General features: G+C 44.7%; 3 protein-coding genes across 4 annotated transcripts; all 3 read left to right on the top strand.

The window, feature by feature from the left end:
- The first annotated feature begins 5818 nt into the window (after positions 1–5818).
- LOC131082946 (E3 ubiquitin-protein ligase RNF113A-like) lies at positions 5819–6787 on the top strand. The gene has a single exon (XM_058023207.1). It carries the CDS (start codon positions 5819–5821, stop codon positions 6785–6787), a length of 969 nt encoding a protein of 322 aa, XP_057879190.1.
- Positions 6788–14296: 7509 nt separating this feature from the next.
- Positions 14297–15663, top strand: LOC131082910 (peptidyl-prolyl cis-trans isomerase-like 4). 2 transcript variants are annotated; one of them, XM_058023125.1, is made up of 2 exons: positions 14297–15614; positions 15653–15663. In XM_058023125.1, the coding sequence occupies exons 1-2, from the start codon at positions 14297–14299 to the stop codon at positions 15661–15663; spliced, it is 1329 nt and encodes a 442-aa protein (XP_057879108.1). The 2 variants fall into 2 exon arrangements, with proteins under 2 accessions (XP_057879108.1, XP_057879107.1); XM_058023124.1 differs by lacking the exon at positions 15653–15663 and having other exon boundaries at positions 14297–15640.
- A 5508-nt stretch (positions 15664–21171) lies between these two features.
- Positions 21172–22332, top strand: LOC131083050 (DNA/RNA-binding protein KIN17-like). The gene has a single exon (XM_058023354.1). The coding sequence runs from the start codon at positions 21172–21174 to the stop codon at positions 22330–22332; it is 1161 nt and encodes a 386-aa protein (XP_057879337.1).
- Positions 22333–22711: the final 379 nt, after the last annotated feature.

The raw sequence follows: 22711 nt of genomic DNA, 5'->3' as shown, positions 1-22711 counted from the left end.
GCAAATCCTAAAACATGTTGGATGAGACTGTGGGACCCTGTTGGACACTCCTTACCCCTTTGCCTTATTTTCATCCATGCTATGAGATCTTTAAGAATACAATCTCTTTGTCACCTGCATCTCTGCTTCTCATCCAGCTAGTGGGTGACATTTGCCTTTGCTATCACCTTAGTCAGATTGTTATATTGAATCACCATTGACAGATACATAAAGGTAATTCCCCAAGGAATGTGTTCCCCTGCTGAATGGGGCAGAGGGAGGCAGGCTCCAATGCTGGACAGATTGCATATTTTACCAAACCCCTGGGTTAAAGTCAATATTCAATTTTCTTCAACACCCCCACCTAAAGATAATGTGATTCCCATAAGTTTTAGATGTCACTGTACATTTCACTGCTCGTTTACAGATGTCTTCAGGATTTTCAGCTGCAGGGGTCTGGTGTTTTCCACTGGCCACTCTGAGTCAGGAGCCCTCTTAATTCAGGTATAATATATACAAGGAGTTAATTCCTTTCACTTTCACAGCTGTTCTTGTAGTCCACAGAACCAGGTAAGGTCCTTTCCATGCTCCTGAAGTGGCTCCAATTTCTGGGTCTTGATGTGTATGTGATCTCCAGGCTGGAATGAATGAACTGGGGTGTCCAGGGCAACAGGTTCTGAGGGAATGATAAACTTTTTTAGCCTGTTCAAGGATTTCCCTAATGAAATTAATTATTGATCCATTTCCTGACTTCTAGTCTCTGTCTTGGACCCAGGGAAGGTTGCAACAGAATACAGACCCCCAAATATCAACTCATATGGGCTCACCTTCAGGTTAGTTTGGGGCTGTACTCTAACTTGTTACAAGGCTAGTGATAACACCCGTGGCCATCTCAAGAAAGTTTCCTGACATATTTTGCTGATTTGTCTTTTTAGGGTTTGATCCATGTGCTCAGCTCTTCCACTGGACTGCAGTCTCCATGGAGTGTGTACATCCCAGTTTATACCCAACTCCTACTAAGCTGCTGAAGCACTTCAGATACAAAGTGGGGTTCCCTATCAGGTGACATCCCTGTAGGCACTCCAAACTGGGTATGACCTCTTTGTGGAGCACCTTGGTGACTTCCCTGGCCTTGTTGGTGCAGCAGTAGAAATTTTTATTGGAAGGCCAGAAGCTATCTACCAACACTAGGAGATACCTGTCTCCTTGTTGGTATGGCAGCTCAGAAAAATCAGTTTGTAATCCTCTGGATTGTTTCCTCTTTTAGTGATCCCTGGAGGAGGTCCTTTTGAATTCAAACAATTATTTTGACATAGTGGGCATTTTTCTGTAATAGACCTGACAATTTTTGTCATATGAGCACTCAGTATCTGGGTCTGCAGACTGGTCACCATAGCATCAATTCCTTACTGGGTCTGCTGGTGTTTGTCCTTTACAATTTGTAACATCAGTTGTGATGGAATTATGACCTGGTTATTGGGAGTAACCAGTCACACATCCTCTCTATTCAGGGCTTTTAGGTAAGCAGCTAATTTTAAATCTGCCTGACTATACCCAGGGCTACCTTCTGGAAGTGAAATGGTTTTCTCAGGTATTAATGTCTCAGGTATTAATGCTAGGATGCCTCGTTGTGCAACCTCTCAAGCAGCTTTACCTGCAAGTCTATTTATTTCCCACACAAATTTGGGAATCCCCACACTGGTGTGCCCTGCAGTGTAGCATGGCCACTTTGGGCAGTTGGATAGCATCAAGGAGGAACAGTATTTCTTGTTTTTATTTAATTGGAGAGCCATGTGCTGTTAATAGGCCTCTTTCCCTCCATATACCCCCATGGGCATGGCCAGTGCTAAATGCAAATTTCAAATTGGTCCATATGTTTGCTCTTTTTCCTGCTGCCTCTCCCAAGGCTCTCTGCAGTGCTGTGGGTTCTGCCCTTTGTGCTGAGCTGTCCATGGGCAGCAGTGCAGCTTCTATTATTTAGGTTGATGCATTTTCTGCACAGCTGGCTTTTCACCTTCTTGCACAAGGCTGCTTCTGTCTGAGAAGAACTCTGCTGGATCTCCATTTTGTGCATTTTGTAGGTCTGGCCAACCAGCACAAACCTTCTCAATTTTCTGTAAGCAGTCATGGGTCAGTGGCTCTTCTCCTTGCATTGGGGCGTTCAGGAATTGGACTGGGCTTACTGCTGTGGTTCCTTTAATTTCCACATCCTCTTGCTCCAGTAGAACAGTTTGATGCTTCAGCATTTGACTCAGGGAAAGCCAATGCCCCCCTTTTGTCCTGATGCAGCATTCAAACTGTGCACTAATGTCTTCAGTCCCAAATTCCTGGCCTCTTGGATGAGAATAGTCTCAGCTCTGGCTAACAGGCACCAGGGCCACCCATGGCTGACTTTTTCTACTTGTTTCCAAACATGCCCCACGGGCCTCTTGAAGTCTCCTACCTTCTGAGCCAGAGCTCCAAGGGTGAGGGGCTGCTCTTCATGCACAAAAAATTCAAAGGGTTTGTTAAGTCTGGAAGTCCTAAGGCAGGTGCAGACATCAGGGCCAGCTTTAGGTTACAGAATGCATGTTCACCATCAGGAGTCCTAATCAGAGGTCCTTCCAAGGCCTCCTTTAAAAGCTCATATGATGGTTTTACCAAAATTCTGCAATTTGAGACCCACAATCTGCATCATGCAGCCACACCTGAGGATGCTGATAAATCTTGGGCAGTCCCAGGCTGGAGTACATGGCACATGGCTTCTTCTCTGTCCATTCCCAACGTCCACTGTTCTGGTACTGATTCAAATCCTAGGCAGGTAACTTGCTGCCTCATGATTTAAGTTTTTTCCTGAGACACTTGGTAACCTTCTTGGCCTAGGAAATTTAGAGCACTCACAGTCAATTCCATATATGTTTCATTAGGTTCAGTTGCTAGTAAGAGATCATCAGCATACTGCAGGACCAACCATTCTGGGTTCTCTTTTTTCCAGACCTGTAATTATTTTGCCAGCTGGTTCCCCAAAATCATTGCACTGTTTTATATCCTTGCAGTAACACAGTCCAGGTAAACTGAGTCTTCTGACCAGTTTGGGGGTTTTCCCATTCAAAGGCAAAAATGCCCTGACTTTGCTTATCAAGAGGTATGCAAAAGAAGGCATCCTTCAAATCTATCACTTTAAACCACCAGTGATTTTTCCATGAAATTTTCTATTAGGCTCTTGATTTCCCTGATTTTAAATGATGCAATTTCTGCCTTACCAGTCTTGATCCGTTTTTTAGGATGGATCCTAAAAAATCCTAAAAACTTACAGGCTGAGCTTGTTGGGAATAGCCTGGAGCTCCACTGGCTCAAACCAGGGATGTTACTGCATTTTCTCCTGCTTCTGGGTATTCCTCCAGAATTGTCTGGTTCTGGTGTTCCCTGCAACATAAAAGTCCTTCCTTTGATGGCTTTAGTCTCAGGTACCAATAACTGATTTTTCCATCTTTACATACAATCTGAGCCTCCAATTTACTTAACAGGTTTCATCCTAAAAGAGGAAGCAGACACTCAGGCATATATAAAAATCAGTGTATTATCCACTGTTTTCTGAATTTAATGGGATTAAAGAATGTTCATTTTTCCACTTCTCCTGTTGCACCAAAACCATTTGCAGTTTCTTGGCTTGTTTTTCCCTGGTTTGTATTTAATACCAAGTAAGTGGGCAGAGTGTCTATTAAAAAGCCAATTTTCCACTTCCTCAGCTTTATTGTAACCAGGGATTCAGTTGTGGATTCTGTCCCTGGTTCCCTTCATCCCTGGAGCAGGGGTAGGTCTGTTCCCTCTGTCCCCATCTGCCCCTGGGGACATTCCTGTTACCAATGCCCAAGCCATCTACAATCTGCACATTGATTCACTCCTGGGGACTCAAATCCCTCTGTTGACAAATGGAGGGAGTGCCCACATGGAACAGAAAAAGGGGTGAATAAATGCTAGATATTTAACTGTCCCCCCCCCCCCCCCCCCAATAGAACAAAACGCCCAACAAAATTCTATAGAAAGAAAAAAACCCACAACAGCTGGTAACATGGTAGGACAAGGTTTTTAGGGGTGTTTTCCTGTCTCAAGGAAAAAAACCCTAAAAAACAAGGGGTTCATGCAGAAGCTTGACCAAAATCAGATGGGAACCTGGTGAGTCCCTGGTGTTGGTCTCCTCTTCACAGCAGCTGAAGCAGGTGGATTTGGTGTCCTTTCTCCTGCTGGCTCAGATGTTCTGAGGTCAGGGGCTGAGATGGAGCAGGCTTCTCTGGACAGTTCTTCTCCCACTGGTCATTCTCTCTGATCTCAGACCAAAACCAAACTGTACAATTCACTTTGAGGAAAGCTACCAAGTGACCACTGCCACAGCCTCGCCAAGGACAGGGAAAGGGAAAAAACTTCTTGCCTGAGCTAACAGAAACCAAGCAAAAAAGAAAAAAAGAATGCAGTCTGCACAGCACCACAGATGCCTGGGGAGTGATGCTTTGAAAAAACCCAAGGAAGAGGGGCTCAATCTCCCACCCCCCACCAGAGCCTTAAAGGTACAGCAACCATTTTGGGTATAAAACAGATGATCAGGGAATAAATTATAATCATTAAATCACCCAAGATGCTGGTTACTTTCAAACCAGCACAAGCATAAAAAAATGAAGTTACTTGAGTAGGAATAACAATATGGGATTTTTGCAAGTGTTGCTTGTATTTGGATGTAAGAGGAATAGGCATTTTAAACATGCATTGGTGGCCTATTCCAGACAATATGGGATACCACTGCCTTAGCAGAAATCAAGCTAGAAAAGCTTAACCCTGTAAATGGAAAGGAATACACACCTGTATTTGGGGAGTATTTGGACTGCAGTTCCAGAAAAGTTCTCAAAAGGATAGCTGGCTACTCCAGCTTGCTGCCTACATGGTGCTGATCACAACTGTTAGTAGTAGTTGGGTACTAGGTAACTTCAGTTTCATTAGTGATTGCTGTGTTTTTGATGTCTTATAAGATTCTTTTTACAGACTGCTATGAGTTTGTTGCTGGAAAATTTTACTGGAAGTTGCTCCCCACTGACCTTTTCCTCTTTCCCTGGATATAGCTTATGGGGATCTCCCTGAAACCTGGTTGGTGGGAGGGATAAGGGTGAAAATCTGGGATATGTAAATTTAGTTGGGTTGTGGTGGTACCTGGATCTGTAAGGGTACAGCTCTGAAAAGCAAGGCAGCCTTAGTTGAACTCATAAACCTTGTGAGTCCAACAAGTATGAAAAAACAGTTTTGTAAAACTGTCTAACATTTCAGAATGCTGAACCTCACCAAAAAAGAGGTGCTATACTGAGTGTCTCAGGTTACAAGGTAAGATGTAATCAAAAGAATGTATTATATCACCTTCTTTATTAGCTGTTAAAAGCAGGTGGGGCAGTGTTTTTTATCTCTTCCAGGACTCATCCCTGATAACTCCCTCTGGGAGGGTTATCTTCTGCTAATGGGCCATTAAGTGTCCCTGCATGGCTGATAAAATTCCATCATCCCATTGTGAGATGCTCCACCCAGGGGGAGGAGCCCAGCATTCCAAACTGGATATAATCTGAGCTGTGGAACACCACAGGCAGCTTCACCTACTGGACTCCCAGAGGAGAAGAACCACAAAGCCACCCCTGGACCTTCAGAGGAAGACCAGACCCTTCACCAGGATCCCAGCTCCACCAGAACCACACCTGTCACTGCAGGAGGACTGCAGCCACCATTTAATTGGATTGCTGCCACCACTCTGACCCACAGGGTGCCAGGTTATACCCTGACTCAGTTCAAGCCTTTTCTGCCTTTATTTTCTAACCAGCAGCACCTGATGGCAGAGGAGAGCAGTGTGTGCAGCTTTGTGTTCAAGAAGCGGGTCCGAGCTGCGGGAGGTGGCCGGCGAAAACGTCCCAGCAGTGAGCAGGACAGCAGTGGGGAGGAGGACAGCACCGTGGTGAGGAAGAAGCTGCCCAGGGACACCCCCAACCCCATGATCCAGAGGACCAGGCGCTGCATGAGGGAGAGGCCGGAGTATGCACAGAGCAGCAGCGAGGATGAGGATCCTGCCAAGGAGATCAGGGTCACCTACAAATCAACCAGGTCAGCAAAACCTGCTGGCCCAGAAGACATGGGGGCCACAGCAGGGTATGAACTGGACACAGAGAAGGACAAGGATGCCCAGGCCATCTTTGAGCGCAGCCAAAGAATCCAGGAGGAGCTGAGAGGAAAGGAAGATGATAAAATTTACCATGGTATTAACAATTACCAGAAGTACATGAAGCCCAAGGACACATCGATGGGAAATGCCTCCTCAGGAATGGTCAGGAAAGGCCCCATCTGTGCTCCAGAGCACCTGCGGGCCACGGTGCGCTGGGACTACCAGCCTGACATCTGCAAGGACTACAAAGAGACCGGGTTCTGTGGCTTTGGGGACAGCTGCAAGTTCCTGCACGACCGCTCGGACTACAAGCACGGCTGGCAGCTGGAACGGGAGCTGGACGAGCGCCGCTACGGCACCAGCGACGATGAGAACTACGAGCTGAGCAGTGGTGAGGAGGACATGCCCTTCAAGTGCTTCATCTGCAGAGGTTCCTTCAAGAACCCCGTGGTCACCAGGTGTGGGCACTACTTCTGTGAGAGCTGTGCCCTGCAGCACTACCGCAAATCCCAGCGCTGCTACGTCTGCGGGAAGCAAACCAGCGGCGTCTTCAACCCTGCAAGAGAGCTCATGGCAAAATTGGAAAAACACAAAGGGCAGGAAGAGGAGCATCAGTCAGACCATGAAGAGGATCCAGAGTAGCAGAACATGTTCTGTACATAACTGAATAAAGCTTTTGTATGAGGAAAGAAACCCAAAAAACAGAATGCTTCATGGGTGTATACCCCCCATGTAAGTTTTGGGTGTTCTCATGTTTTTCCATTGCCTTCAACATGACCTAGTGAGATAGAGTGAAAATCCCCCCGAGTAAAAATCCATTTTGAATCAGGTAAAGTGTCTAGGAGAGGTGAAAAGTCTATAAGGCCAAAGCTGAAGGTAACACTGCAGGACAGGAATAGTGAGGAGACAGAAAAAGAAAACCAGAAACGGTTACAAGGCCAATCTGCCCTGGCCTAGGAGTTCTTTTGATAAAGAGGAACTGGTGATAAATGTCACACGGAATGAATATGTATGAACCTATTGTGAAACTGTATGCATATGTATTTGGAAGGGGAGATAAAAGGAGATCTGAAGTTCTCAGAGGCACACATGCCTTTTTGAGGAGAGCAATCTCCGCATGCGTCCAGCGCTGTAATAAACATACCAAGCTTTACAACTTTTACAGAATTGTGGGGTTTCTTCTTTTCTCTGCAAAACACTAGCATGCTGGCAGTTTGTCAGAGCCAGAATGTTGTCAACAACGGCAGGACAATCTACTCATCACCCTACTTGAACCCCAAGACTCAAACATTTGAGAAACACCAATAGGAGAAGGATGTTTGTTTTTTAATTGAGATGGTTTTGAGTTGAATAGTTTCTTGTTTGTAGTGTTGAGTTGTAATTTGTAGATATATTTAGGATATGAGGGACTTTAAGGATTTTATCTATTTAAGGACATGGGTCACAAACCCAAACTAAGACAAACTGTTTATTATGTTGTTTTTTCTGACAGTTCTAAAGTTGAATTTTTTCTTGTTTGTAATGTTAAGTTTTAATTTGTAATTCCTGCAGCATGCTATCCTGAAAGATTGTATTGCTGGAGATTTGACAGCTCCTGGATGATACATGGGATGCATCCCTGCCTAGGTGGGCTGGGCTTGTCCACTTGGGTGGAAAGCCTTATTTGACCTGGGCTTATCATCAGTGACATCATGCTGGCTTTGTCATCCTGTTTGTCACATTGCAGCTGATCTGAAACCCAACCATCCTAGAAGAAAACAACTCCCTGGGTGAACAAGGAAAGGGCTGGATTCAAATCTACACAGGGACCCTCAGCCAATGTCATTCAGCCCTAAATGCAGATGTGTCATTAGCTGGAGAACTAGATGGTGCTAAGACTTCAATGAATCACATGTGTAAGTTTGGCCAATTTGCAGCTCCTATAAAGGAGCTGTGAAAATAAACTTGAGGCTGTTTTTCACAAGAACCTTTGAGAGTTGTGTCGTTTGTGTGTCTCTGATGAATGACCCCACCATAACACTGTCTGCAAAGGGCCCTGCAGAGGATGGCAAAGAATACTTTGCCCTTTTTTAAACAGAGAAAGGGGGAACTGTCACAGCTACAGCTGGCCTGTGGGCTGTACAGATAAACTGGCCATAGCAGACCTTAACTTGTCCAGCCTAGCTGTTATAGAGTAGAAGTAAATGAGTCTCCAGGACAAGACAATCACAGGCTGGATTTGAACTCAAACAGGGACCCCAACCAATCTCATTCAAGCCTCAATACAGACTGCTAAATCTGCAGTGAGGCCAGTGAGCTGGATGGTGTTAAGACGTTGGCCTATCAGATGTGTAAGCACAGGAATTTTGAACCCTCTATAAAAGAATTATTGAGAATTTATTGATATTATTTGTAAGTTTAGCAAATTGGCAAAATTGACAAGAATCCTGTTAGAAGTACAGTTACTGAAGTAATTCCCCCTCTTGGTTTGGCTCCCTACTGAAGCCTACATTTGCTTCTAGCTCCACATTGTTTATATCTAAATACATGGGAAAGTAAAATGGCTATTGTTCACTGAAATAGCAAGATTAGAATAGGATTCCAGGAATGTGTTTATCTAACAAAATACTGGAATTAGCTGAAGAAACTATATAACTATACAGTAATAGTCTACAGAGCTACAAATATATGAAAAACATATAAAAAGCAAAAATCTTTTGGCATCAATAACAGAATTGTATAATGAAAAAAATTACAAGCGATGGCTAATTTGCTACCGTCTATTAAATATATGTCTGAAGTTATATAAGTGAATATCAAAAGTGGATTTGAGTCTTTGAGCCAGGTTAATAGTATAAAATTGTCGTCACTGAGTAAGAAATGACACAGACTCGCCAGAGGGTTGGTTTGCATGAAGGATGTGTCTTTACTTCAGATCCTGTTTTATACATTGTTCCAATACAGATAGACCTGTCTGGTCAATTAATCAGTACATTCCACCTGATTGGATAATTTATGAGACACTTTTCTAATAAACAATCTTTGAGAAAAACAAGAAAACAGAGAGTCAAAAAACACCACCTGCAGGTTATGATAAGCTATCATTATTTATCTTCTACACCCCAAAGTCTCACAAGCCAATTCTGGGAAAACTTATCTAGTTTTCTCACTCTCTGACCAGCCTGTGACATCCACAGGTCCCCCTTTTTGTTTAAATCCTCTGCAGGGTCCTTTGCAGAAAGGAGAACAAACAGAGCTGCAGAGGTTCCTGTAGCAGTTGCTAGTTATCAATCAGAACCTCAACTGGACACCCATTTAAAATGGTCAGAGAGATTGGATCTTGTGATTCCCTCTTACAAGAAATAAACTATTAATCCTAAAATCAGCTACTTATTCTAATACAATATCAATACTAAGTCTAATAATATAGTAACAACTAATCATTAATTTGTTGAAAGAACTGACAGTCTTAGCCTGTCAACAGTCCTTTTCGGAAACAAAGAAAGGATGGAATGTTCACTCCCCATTCATGGAGGGGCCATCTGATTGATGGTTGACATCTTTATCATCACTCTGAGGTTGCCTGTTGGCCACATTCTGTCTTTGGTGTCACAAATCAGGGTAGACATGCCTCACAGGTACCCATCAAACTCCAGTATCTGTGGAAACACTTGCATAGCCATGGCCCCAGGTGTCATACAATGGGGACAGTTCTTTGTCAGTTAGTCCCAAGTAAGGACACAATCAGCTGATGACACCCATCAATTTATGTGCATCATTCAAGATCTTAATAGAATCTGAGAATTGCACCTCCTGATGCTGAATAGTTCTGTCAAGAATTTTGACTCCCAGATATTTCAAAGGAGGGTGCTGCTGAACCTTCTCCGGGGCCACCTGCAGCCCACAAGAATGCACAGCAGTGAACAGCTGAGGCTGTACCCTCAGCAACTCATCCTGGGGGATGCTGCCACCAGGATGCTGTCCATGGAATGATAACAAATACGTGAGGAAACTGCTTGTGGACTCCAAACAAGGCCTGAACAACATACCACTGACAGATAGTCAGGCTATTGTGACAGCAAAACCTGTGGCAAAACCTTCCATTTGAGACAGAGTGGAAATTCTCTAGAGTAGAAATCCATTTTGATTTAGGTGAAATGCACATCTTTGAGTTCAGTCTGTAGTTTGAAGCCTGTAGTCTGTAGCCTGACTGCAAGGCCTAGGCTCAGGGATTCAGTGAAGGACAGAGATAAGTAGGGGGAGACAGAGGATGATAAAGAGAGACAGAGACTGCTGTGAAAGCAGGTCATTCCTTTATCAGAAAGGAATCCTTTCTGATAAAGAAGAACTGGTGGCAAATATCATGCGAAATTCATAAAAATGAGTATGTGTGAACCTATTGTGAAACTGTATGCATATGTATTTGACAGGGGGATAAAAAGAGACCTGAAGTTCCCAGAGGTACGCATGCCTTTTAAGGAGAGTAATCTCCACATGTGTCCGGTGCTGTAATAATAAACATACTGGCTTTACAACTTTCACAGAGTTGTGGAGTTTTTGGCTATCTCTGCAAAACACATTATATCTCTGCACAGGTTCAGCATTGCTGACTGAAGACACTGTGAAGGCAAACTTTGGTTTGTCATCAGGATGCAAAGGAATTGTGAAAAAAAATTTCTTCAAATCAATGATCAAGATGTCCCATCCAGCAGGGAGCATGGTGGGTGTGGGCATACCAGGCTGCACTGCCCCCATGCTTTCTGTCACTGCATTAATTTTTCAGAGGTCCTGTCCCAGCTTCCATTTCCCAAATTTTTTCTTTATCACAAAGACAGGAGTATTCCAGTGACTAGTAGAAGGCTCAATGTGTCCTTGTCGCAGTTGCTCCTGAACCAGTTCACAAAGGGCAACTATTTTTCTTTTGTCTGGTGCCACTGATGAACCCAAATGGGTTTGTCCACCAGCCACTGTAAAGGCAGTGTAGGGTATCTTCTGCCCTTCAATGCAGTGTCCCCAGTTAAAAATCCATCCCACTTCTGGCTGCTAGTACATCCTGCTCCCAAAGACTGATTGGAGCTGCAGTGACATAGGGCTGAACTGTGGCTGTCTGCCCATTCACATTACTGATCAGCACAGAGTGTTGGCTCACCAAGGTATGTGCCACATCCCCCAGCCCTCCAATGGCCAAACCTATGGGAGCCAAAGGCCACATAAGAGGCCATACAAAGAGGGAGATGACTGTCACATCCACCCCGGTGTTGAGCAAACCTTGGAGATGGATCTGAGGCAGCCAGGCACCCAGCAGAATCAGGGTACATGTCATCTGTGGTGGCTGAGCAGAAACATCTGCAGAGCAGAAGACTTGTGGCAGCCCATGGATTCAAAGCCACCATTCCCATGAGACTGCTGGCCAATCCTGGGGATGCATGACTAAAAAGGCACAAGTTGAGCAATCTGAGTCCCTGCTGGAATAGTGATGGGGGGTGTACATGAAAACCGTAGCACAAATTTGGCCTGAAAAGTCAGAGTCAATGACTCCTGGGTACAAAAAGATTCCTTAGTGGGTGACACTAGATCTTCTCACAAGCAGTGCACCCAGTCCTTGTCCCAAAGGTCTGAACACATCCAAAGAAAAATTATATTCACTACAGGATTCTAAGAAAACTGTGTTGGTGGTATGTGCATCCACACCGGTGGAGCCCTGGGTGATGCCTCCAAGCTGGCTGGGCAGGTCTGAGCCAGCACCATGCCCTGAGGAATCACTTGTGTCAGGGCACAATTCCCCTGTGCTCATTGTCCTGTTCCTGGGTCTGCCAAAGGCTGGCCATTGGCATGAAATTTAGCCTTGCATTGCTCAGCAAAATGACCTGGCCTTAGGCATCTAGCGCACAAGAAGGAGGCATCTGGCCATGATGGATTGCATGTTCCTTGTCCTCCCTTGCCCTTATTTTTCCTCTTCTGTTGTCCACCCCCTAAGGGTATCTGGCCTGGCTGTAAGGGAGCCATCAGAGCAGGCACTGTGCGGCCTACAGACCCTACCCAGGCACATGCATTGACCATGTCTACTAGTGATGGGATGCCTGGAAGAGTAGCTATGATCCTCTTGCACTGACTGTTTGCATTGCACTGGGCTAACTGCTTGCATAACGTCTCCCTTAGGGCATCATCCTCAATCTGCTTCTCAAGGGCATCAGCAAGCTTCTGGACAAATGGCAGAAAACGTTCATCTTCTCCCTGAGTTATTGCTGCAAATGCTGGCCCAGGGGAGGCCAATTCAATAGTTCTTAACAATGCACGAAATCCTGCCCTTTGACTCTGCTCAAGAACAGCAGAGTCCCAGGTAGCCTCAAAATTAGGACTGGAAAAGACCTGTTCTCCGAGGAGAACGTCCACCCCCACCTGAAACCTAGGATCTTGCTGAGGCAAATACCTGTTGCCTGCTGCAGCCTTTTCAGCAGACTCCCTCCAGTACTTCAAAAAAATACCAAATAGTACAGGGTCGAACAGTACCTGAGCTATTTTTCTAATATCAGATGGAAAAAGCAGGCCTGAGTTTAGCACTCTGAGAGTCTGCAAAACTTGTGCAGAGCCAAGGCCATATTCTTCAACATCATGTAGCAAATCTCGGGCCACCTCCCAGTCAATCACCTTATGCCTGGCAGCGCATACTGAATTTGAGATAGCTTTAGAGGAACCGGAGGGGGAAGCTGGCGGGGAGTGTGACGTTGGCTGGACCAAACACCTGAGGGCAGGTGCTGATGATGGGCGTGGCTGGGACATCTCTGCAGGCTCCCTGGCTCTCGATACAGGAGCTGATGGAGTGACCAGTGTGGTTGTGACAACGGCTGATGGCGGGGATGGCTCCGTCCTCACCCGTGATGTTGGTGGTTGATCTTGAGTCAGGAACTGCAGCTCCTGCTGGCCGTGAGAGAGTCGGACCCTGGTGTGCAGGGCAGGTGAAGGTGAGGCTTGGCAGGGCCAAGTGGCTTTTGGGGTGGTGCTACGCTGTCCCCCTGCTCACTGACAAAAAAAGACGGGCATCACCAGCAGGAAAACTTATCTAGTTTTCTCGCTCTCTGACCAGGCTGTCACACCACATAAAATGCAATTGTACTGTGAATTCTAAAGTATGTGGTGCACAAACTGGTTTGGTTTTAGTTGCAAAAGCTAAAACAAGAGTTTTGGTGTGGGGATTAGGCTTCCTTCAAAATTTAATTTGTTATAAGGGCTGCACCAAATCTTATAATTGCCTGGGTGAATTGTGAATTCTGCAGCTGTGGTTTTGTGGGGTTGAAGTCCCCCCTTGTGCCTTTTTGCGTGGTTTGTATGGACCTGTCAGAATTGGCAGGTCTGAGTCCTGAAGCCAATTCTGCAGCTCTTGCCTTCTGGGATTCATTCCCCTCTGTGCTGTTTAAGTCTCAACTGTGGGTATAAGAGAAAAAAAAAAGGAATTGCATGATTGAGTTCTGCAGGTTATACTGTGAGTTTGTTTCTTAGGAGCATATATGTCTGCATGTGAATAGGAATACGTTGTGTGTGTTTAGTCTCACCAGTATATAAAAATTGGAAGAGGAATGCCTGTTACATAAAAGAACTTTTGTTGAAAAATTGTTAGGCTGCAATGCAAGATGTAACCAAATGCATGTATGCTGTTTCCATCTGTTAAAACCAGATGGGGCAGGGTTCTTTATCTCTTCCAGGACCCATCCTCCCTCTGGGGGTTATCTTCTGCTAATGGCCCATTAAGTGTACCTGAATGGCTGATAAAATTCCATCATCCCATTGTGAGATGCTCCGCCCAGAGGGAGGAACCAAGTATTCCAAACTGGATATAATTAGAGCTGTGGAACACCACAGGCAGCCTTTTCCACTGGATTCCCAGAGAAGCAGCTTTTTTCTCCACTGCATTCCCAGAGGAAGGCCCATCTACAGCACCACTGGACCTCCAGAGTAAAACTTCATCCTTCTGGAGGATCCCCACTCCTCCAGAACCACAGCTGGCCTTGTGGGATTCAGAGGGCTGAGCCACCATTTAATGGGACTGCTGCCATCACCCTGACCCACAGGGTACCAGGTTGTATTCTGACTCAGTGCTTTTTGTACTGCTGCATTCTATTTTAATTTTCCCAGTAAAGACCTGTTATTCCTATTCTCAAATCTCTTCCTGAGAGCATGGCAGTGCTGCTGGAGACCACGGTGGGTGACCTGGTCATTGACCTGTACACGGAGGAGCGGCCTCGAGCATGTCTGAATTTCCTGAAGCTCTGCAAGGTCAAGTACTACAACTTTTGTCTTATTTATAATGTCCAGCGGGATTTTATTATACAAACTGGTGACCCCACGGGAACCGGCCGTGGAGGGGAATCCATATTTTGTCAACTGTATGGTGATCAAGCCAGATTTTTTGAGGCAGAAAAGGTGCCCAGAATCAAGCACAAGAAGAAGGGAACAGTGTCAATGGTGAACAATGGAAGTGATCAGCATGGATCACAGTTCCTCATTACCACAGGGGAAAACCTGGATTACCTTGATGGTGTACATACAGTGTTTGGAGAAGTGACAGAAGGCATGGATGTATTGAAGACAATTAATGAAACCTTTGTAGGTAAGGATTTTATGCCATATCAGGATATCAGGATAAACCATACAGTAATTTTAGAAGATCCCTTTGATGATCCACCTGGCTTGTGTGTTCCTGATCGCTCACCAGAACCTACAAAGGAACAGCTCGACAGTGGCAGAATAGGAGCAGATGAAGAAATTGATGACATGAAAGGACGGCCTGCAGATGAAATAGAAGAAGTTCGGGCTGAAAAAGAAGCAAAAAGTCGTGCTATTCTTCTGGAAATGGTGGGAGACTTACCAGATGCAGACATCAAGCCACCAGAAAATGTGCTGTTTGTTTGTAAACTGAATCCTGTGACCACAGGTGAAGACCTGGAGATAATATTTTCACGATTTGGTCCCATTAAAAGTTGTGAAGTGATCCGAGACTGGAAGACTGGTGAATCTGTTTGTTATGCTTTCATTGAGTTTGAAAAGGAGGAAGACTGTGAGAAAGCCTACTTCAAAATGGACAACGTGCTGATTGATGACAGACGGATACATGTGGATTTTAGCCAGTCTGTTGCAAAGGTTAAATGGAAAGGAAAAGCTGGGCAGTATACCAAGGAAGATTTCAAGGACTATGAGAAGGAATGTGACAAACCTTCTAAATTTGCTCTGAAAGAAAAAGTAAAACCAAAGCGAGATGCCAAGTATGACCTCCTGTTGGATGAGGATATAGAGGAGTCTCACACAAGTCAGTCACACCTGGCTAAAAAACAGAAGCAGAAGAAGCACCACCACTGTGAAGAAGATAACAAGAGGGCCAAAAAATCTAAGGAGTCTGACCAAAAGCATGAAGAACACTGCAGGGAGAAGAGCAAGGGTGAGAACAGACACAGGCATTCAAGCCGCAGCTGTTATAAGGAGAGAGATTACACTTACAGTAGACAAAAAGACAAGTACAGATGAAGGGAAAAGCAGAGGGGAACTAAAATAATAAATTTGACTTTTTTACAAAAAAAAAAAAAAAAAAAAAAAAAAGGAACAGAGATGCAGTGGTGCAGTGACCGAGTCTCAGTCTGTAGGCAGAAACTTTCTCTTGTAATTTTGTTTCCTAAGGTTGTCTGTTAAATCACTGTCTCCATTCATAGGAAGATGTGTGTTGTTACCAGTTACTGTGTGTTTTAATCTGTCCTCTGTTATTGGGAAGATAAGCTCTTGTGAAGTCATGTTCCTCACTGATATTAATAAAGGTTTGCTAGTAGATATTTAGGAAAAGCCTCCCAGTCAAGGCTTAGGCCTTGGCCAGGTCCTGGCCCTGGCCTGTTGGGAATTATGCCATCAGACCCAGGGGATTGTACTAAAAATGTAATCAAGTCACTTTGACTTGCTTATTTCGTCTTTTAAAAGCTGTACCCCCTTTTGAGGTAAAATTGGAAACCCTTCCTGGGAAAGGTTCTCCAGGTCCTCACTGTGAAATGAGGAGGATCCTCTCCCTTGATGGAGAGGCTCCTGCTGGAAGCTGCCAGACACCTGAACAATGTGTGATCACCCCATATAGGGGCATTAAGAAAGGATGCTGCTGATGTGGCAATGTGTGATAGGCCCCTTAGAGTAAAACACCATGTAAGGAAATACTATGTCTTGAAGAAGTGTATAAAAATGTCTTGTCTCTCTCAATAAATGTCTGATTATCACTATGGGTCTGAGTCCATTCCTTGGTCATTACATACATACACACACTAGTAAAGATGTGCTATTCCTTTTCTCATATCTTTGCCTGAAAGCCCCTTAATTTCAAAATTATGACAATTCAGAGGGAAGGGGGTGTAGTGATTTTGGTTTGCCAATTGGATTTGACAGCCCCTGGGCAAGATGACTGAGCACCTTGTGGCAGGAGCTGCTCTCAGGGGCTGGAGGTTGAGCAAGGCCCAGCACTGGCACGCCATGCAGCTAAGCCTTCATGCTCAGAGCAAGAACAAAAGCTCCCAGAAAAGACATTCAGTGATGTCAAGGTCAACATTTCCAGCGAATGAACTTGATCCTGCCTAAACAACATGATTCCTGAGTCTCAGCTATTTGGGCTTTAGAACAATGGTCAGTTATTTCTATTTCTCTAAGAGACATTGGACATTATCTTTTGTCTTCCCATGCCATGAGACCCTGTATCAGTGACATGATTGGATTAAATAAATTTTGTGGATTGTCACTGGTCTTTTTTGTGTCTTATCCCGTATCTAACAGATAGCCAGTAACAGCCTTAATAAGATGCAAGCTGTTTGAACACCAGAACAAAAGAGAGATAGAGCAATTATAATTATTATATTATTATTATAATTAGAAATTACAATTTCTCTATCTCTCTGTGACAGAGCAATAGAGAAATTATAAAAGAAAGGCCTCATAAAATCAGGCCTTGCTTTGCTAAATTAGATGGCCTATCACTTCTAAGTGGAGCTAAGTAGTTTGCAAGTTCCCATGAGAAAACACGTTGAGAATGAGCATTTGTTAACACAACAATCTATTCCTAGGGTGAAAAACAAGTGGTTGTCAGAGACTGGAAAGACTGATGTCCAGGCTGATGGCCTTATGAGAATTGAAATGTTGTATCTGGCTCTCAGTATGTATGCAATTGAGTTTGTAGTTTAGACTGTGCTGTTCTGAAAGAGGTAAATAAAAAGGAATAGTTTCATTTGCTGAGAACATTATGGCATACTTTACGCCAACAAACTGCACCATTTTATATTCTTCATGTTTATAGTCACACCAACTTGCCTGGGTTCATTGTAGAAGGAAATGACTGTGCAGATAAGATAACAGCCCTGGTGTGGGCTGCTCTGGTACCAGACACATTACACCAGGCAATTCAGTCACATCAGTTTTTCCATCAAGGGGCTCATGCCCTACAACATCAATTCCATCTTACATCTGCACCAGCACGTGATGTCATTGCCTTGTGCTCTGATTGTCAGCAGCATGTCACCATGACCCAGGATGGAACAAACCCCAGAGGGCTACAAGCTCTTCAGCTATGGCAATCTGACATTACTCATGTGTCAAAATTTGGTCCCCTTAAATATGTTCCTGTTTCTGTGGACGCCTGCTCTAAGGCCTGTTGGGCCTCTGTGGTGTGGCCACACAGACTTAGATACGAGGAAGAAATTTTTTTTAGATTGAGGGCAGTGAAACCCTAGAACAGGTTACCCAGAGAGGCTGTGCATGCTCAATCTGTCCTGCTTCCAGCCAGGACAGGTAATTTTTGCAGTAGCATGATTGCCATGGTGCCAGGACCCAGAGGTTATTCTCTCCCACCATAGGCAGGGGAAGGAGCACAAGGGGTCATTTCTGCTCAAATAAGCATACCAGAGAGGTGGCTTGGTTCCAAGCCAAGGGGAGCAGGTTCAATGTGAATAACTTTCACCCCCAAAGGCCAGAATGAACAGGGGATGGGCAAGAGGTTGGTAGGAAACACATCCAGGACAGCTGACCCTAACTGACCAAAGGGATATTCCCAGAGTCACAGAATGGCTGAGGTTGGAAGGGACCTCCAGAGATCTGTGAGGACTTAAAGGGCACAGTTGGCTGTCCCAAAAACTGTCAAGATCACAGTGGAAGGAACTTGCAATAAGATGCACAACAGTTCATCAGATAAGCTCAGAAGAGAGAAATTTGTGACAGAAAGGTGCTCATTCCAGGCCTGGCAGAGGTGAGATCTGGTTATCACAGGCAAACAACACCAAATATATAATCCAAATGTAATTAATTGCCTCTGATGTTACCATGCAATAAACACAGCATATTAACAAAGCAATTTTGATTCCTCTCTGTGGCCTTCAAAAGGCCATCATGATGAACAAATAGTTCCCCATGTGTGGAAATAGATTCAGGGCAAAGTGCAACATCCATGTGAATACATCAGGCATCATGATGATCAGGGACTTTCTGTACCCAATACACAAATGCTTTAGAAAAAAATTCTAATTCCAACTTCTCTCTTTTGCCCCACACTGGGTGCCAAAAGATATGCTGGTTTCTGAGTAAACTGGTGGGAGAATAAGCCCCATTCAATCACATTGAGAGAGATTTCACGCTGGAGTTACCTGTGTCAGACTGGGAAAGATCTCCTCAGAGACATCTTGGGAGCTTGGAATGTGTGTAGGGAATGGGTCAGACCTTGCATTGCTGAGGTTGTGCCCTGTCCCCATACACAGCAGCTCCACAGACAGGCTGAGAGCGTTGGAGTACTCTGGAGAGACCTTGCAGAAGCCTTCCAGTGCTTTAAGAGAACCAACGAGAAGCCTGGAGAGGGATTTTTTGTCAAGACATGTACTGACAGGACTAGGGTAAATGACCTTAAGCAGAAGTTTTACAACAGCAGGCTGGAACTAGATGACCTTTAAAGTCCCTTCCAACCCTAATCATTCCAGGATACTATAAAAAATAAAATTAAATATAAAGTGTATCCGGGCATAAATAAAATACATGTACAATATAAAGTTGTGCCCAGGTGCACTGACCAACCACAGCAGGGAACAGAGGGCACACAGGTGCAATGCACAAACATGAGGGGGATAAAGGGTTGGGCTAAAGAACAAGAAGGGCAGATGCGTGAAGCCTTCTGAAGTGGAATGATGTTACTGTGTGTGGGTTGAAGCCTTCTGAAGTGGAATGATGTTCCTCTGTATGGGTTGAAGCTTTCTGATGGTGACACTCCGTGTGTCATGGCTGTCTCAACTGTGACATATACACACATATATGCCCTCTGTCTTGTTGCCCTGTAAAGAGTGGTACAAAATGGGACCTTCTGAGCCCTTCTGGACTGCAGAGGCTGTGACCAGCAACCTCCCTCTGAGTGGGGCCTCTCAGTGAGTGAACTCTCAAGTTTACTGCTCTCAGGGAATCCCTGATGAATCCTTGGCTGAGACCCTCACTCCTCAAGACTCGACCCTTGGCTTGTGGAGAAGATGCAAAGGCATCTGAAGTGAGTATTTCACTGCCTTTGAGGGGAGTTTTTAGCAGGTACCTTGTACAGACTCTTTATGTCTGTGTGCATGCAAGTGTGCCTATGCTATAGTAAATGTGGGAGAAATGTTTGTCACAGCTACAGCTGCTCTGAAGCTGCACAGGTAAATTTGGCCATATTTGGCTAGCCTGATTTGTAAACCAGTCCCCAGGTGAGGCAATGATAGGTTCTCCTGCTGGAAAATATATCAATTTAAAATTGGTTTATATAACTTTAGCCAGGGTTGTTCACCTTTGTCCTGGGGGAAGAGAACTGAAGCTTCTTTCCAGGGCACTGTTTATCTGTGTGAGGCCTGATGAACTCAGCATATCAACAGACTGGGAATAGCACCAAAGAGATAAAGGCCATCAACAGAATATCAGCACCCATTTAGGAACACCTATCCCAGACTCTGCCTCTGGAACAGCTGGAGAAACCTCCTGAAAACCCTGATAAGAAAATCAAGGAATGAAAATCTAATTAACATCAGAAGCAAAGAAATCCAGATCCAATAGGGCACCAAATATAAGAACTTTGCAACCTGGGACCCATGAATGCTGACTGAATTAATTTCTATGAGTTTTGACTGTATAAAACATCTGAAAAATCTTGTAAAAGTGGTGTGTGATGGATTGATTATGTCTGCATACCTGGGCTATGTGTGTGGATGAGATGCTTTCTATGGTACATCCTGGCCAAAACAACATCCTGGCGAGATAATAAAATAATGCCTTGACTTTCTAGCTTAAAAAATGTTGGAGGGTGCCCTAGGTTGCAATGCAAGATGAAACCAAATGCATGTATGCTTTATCTGTTAAAACCAGGTGGGGCAGGGTTCCTTATCTCTTCCAAGACCCATCCTCCCTCTGGGGGGGTTATCTTCTGTTAATGGGCCATTAAGTGTCCCTGCATGGCTGATAAAATTCCATCATCCCATTGTCAGATGCTCCGCCCAGGGGGAGGAGCCAGGCATTCCAAACTGGATATAATGTGAAGTTTGGGACACCACAGGCAGCCTTTTCCACTGGATTCCCAGAGAAGCAGCTTTCTTCTCCACTGCATTCCCAGAGGGAGACCAGGCCCATCTACAGCAGCAGGACCTCCAGAGTAAAACACCTTTCTACAGGATCCTTGCTCCAACAGAACAACATCTGTCACTGCAGGAGGGCTGAGCCACCATTGAATGGGACTGTGCCACCACCCTGACCCACAGGTGGTCAGGTCTGTTCTGACTCTGGCAGTGTTTTTGTACTGCTTCATTTTATTTTAAATTGTAGTTGTGACCTGGGATCTCCCACTGGTTTGCTTTCAAACCAGCAGAGAGGGTTTTTGTTTTTCCCATAGTTGTGGTTCCAAAATTCTTAAGCACTTTAATTTTTTAAAGTAAGACAGGGGTGTAAGTAAATCACTATTTAGTAATTGGCCGTTGCCATTTCCAGAGGGGGCGGGAACTGCACAGGCACAGGGTTGGGAGCAGGATTGGAACAGGGTTGGTGTCATGGGGAAATCAGATTTCCTTAGCCCCAAAGCCATCTCCAACCGTATTAAGAGCAAGGGGCTACAGAAGCTGCGCTGGTACTGCCAGATGTGCCAAAAGCAGTGCCGTGACGAGAACGGCTTCAAGTGTCACTGCATGTCCCAGTCCCACCAGAGACAGCTGCTGCTGGCTGCTGAGAACCCCCAGCAGTTCATGGGCTACTTCTCCGAGGAATTCCGAAGGGATTTCCTGGAGTTGCTCAGGAGGCGGTTTGGAACAAGGAGAGTGCACAACAACGTTGTGTACAACGAGTACATCAGCCATCGGGGGCACATCCACATGAATGCCACCCAGTGGGAGACCCTGACTGACTTCACCAAGTGGCTGGGGAGAGAAGGGCTCTGCAGGGTCGATGAGACCCCTAAGGGCTGGTACATCCAGTACATCGACAGGGACCCAGAGACCATTCGCAGGCAGCAGGAACAAAAGGGGAAGAAGAAGCAGGACCTCGATGATGAAGAAAAAACTGCTAAATTAGTTGAGCAACAAGTTAGAAGAGGTTTGGGGGGGAAAGAACTCGAAATGCCAGTCTATACTGAATTGAGCAGAGAAAACAAAGATGAAAAAGTTACATTTAAATTAAAGAAAGGAGCAAGTACTTCAGTTGCAGCATCTTCTCAAACAAGTGTCCTTGCACTGAAGATGGTGGAGGGTGCAGTTAAAAGAACAGGAGCAGCTCATTGCTCTGGTCAGCCCAAGAAGAAAATGAAGAAATCTGCACTTGATGAGATCATGGAGCTTGAGGAGGAGAAGAAAAGAACATCTCGAACAGACTACTGGTTACAGCGTGACATCATTGTAAAAATTGTTACAAAAAAGCTGGAAGGGAAATACCACAAGAAGAAGGCAGTTGTTAAGGAAGTGATTGATAAATATGCAGCAATTGTGAAGGTGATTGACTCTGGGGACAAACTGAAACTTGACCAGACACATCTAGAAACTGTAATACCAGCACCAGGCAAGAAAGTGTTGGTGTTAAATGGTGGGTACAGGGGAAATGAAGCCATTTTGGAGTCCATCAATGAGAAGAGGTTTTCAGTGACAATAACCATCAACTCAGGACCTTTAAAAGGGTGCAGAGTTGAAGATATCCAGTATGAAGATGTTTCCAAACTTGCCTGAGGTGCTAATCATGCATCAGAGAAGATCTGAGTTCTCAAAACCTTCTTCCTTTTTTCAGGCAGACACAGTGCTCTGTACTACAGTAAATCCTAAATGAGTCCTTTGCTAAATTGTTACATTTAAGTTGTAAGTTAAGCTAAATGCTGTTAAGTTTAATGTGTTGTTAAGTTTAAATGTTGTAAAGTGCAATTGAACCTTTAGTTCATACTCCTTTTTATCCTTACCCCTTTATCCTTTGTCACCCCCCTCCTACACCCCCTACCTCCATGTAAATAGTTTTCAGTTTATTTTGGTTTGGATTGATTGACTCTGGATTTTTGTTTCTTGCTTTTCCTAGGTGTGCCTTCACCGTCTAATAAATAGTGTGAACCCTGGAAGT

Source organism: Melospiza georgiana, chromosome 4 (assembly GCF_028018845.1).
Source record: "Melospiza georgiana isolate bMelGeo1 chromosome 4, bMelGeo1.pri, whole genome shotgun sequence".
NCBI classification, from domain to species: Eukaryota; Metazoa; Chordata; class Aves; order Passeriformes; family Passerellidae; genus Melospiza; species Melospiza georgiana.
The sequence above is the reverse complement of the archived record's forward strand: the minus strand, read 5'-3'. Positions and strand labels throughout refer to the sequence as shown.

Bases quoted from the DNA above. Each gene is read 5' to 3' on its own strand.
- LOC131082946 (XM_058023207.1), top strand. From the start codon at position 5,819: ATGGCAGAGGAGAGCAGTGTGTGCAGCTTTGTGTTCAAGAAGCGGGTC.
- LOC131082910 (XM_058023124.1), top strand. From the start codon at position 14,297: ATGGCAGTGCTGCTGGAGACCACGGTGGGTGACCTGGTCATTGACCTG.
- LOC131083050 (XM_058023354.1), top strand. From the start codon at position 21,172: ATGGGGAAATCAGATTTCCTTAGCCCCAAAGCCATCTCCAACCGTATT.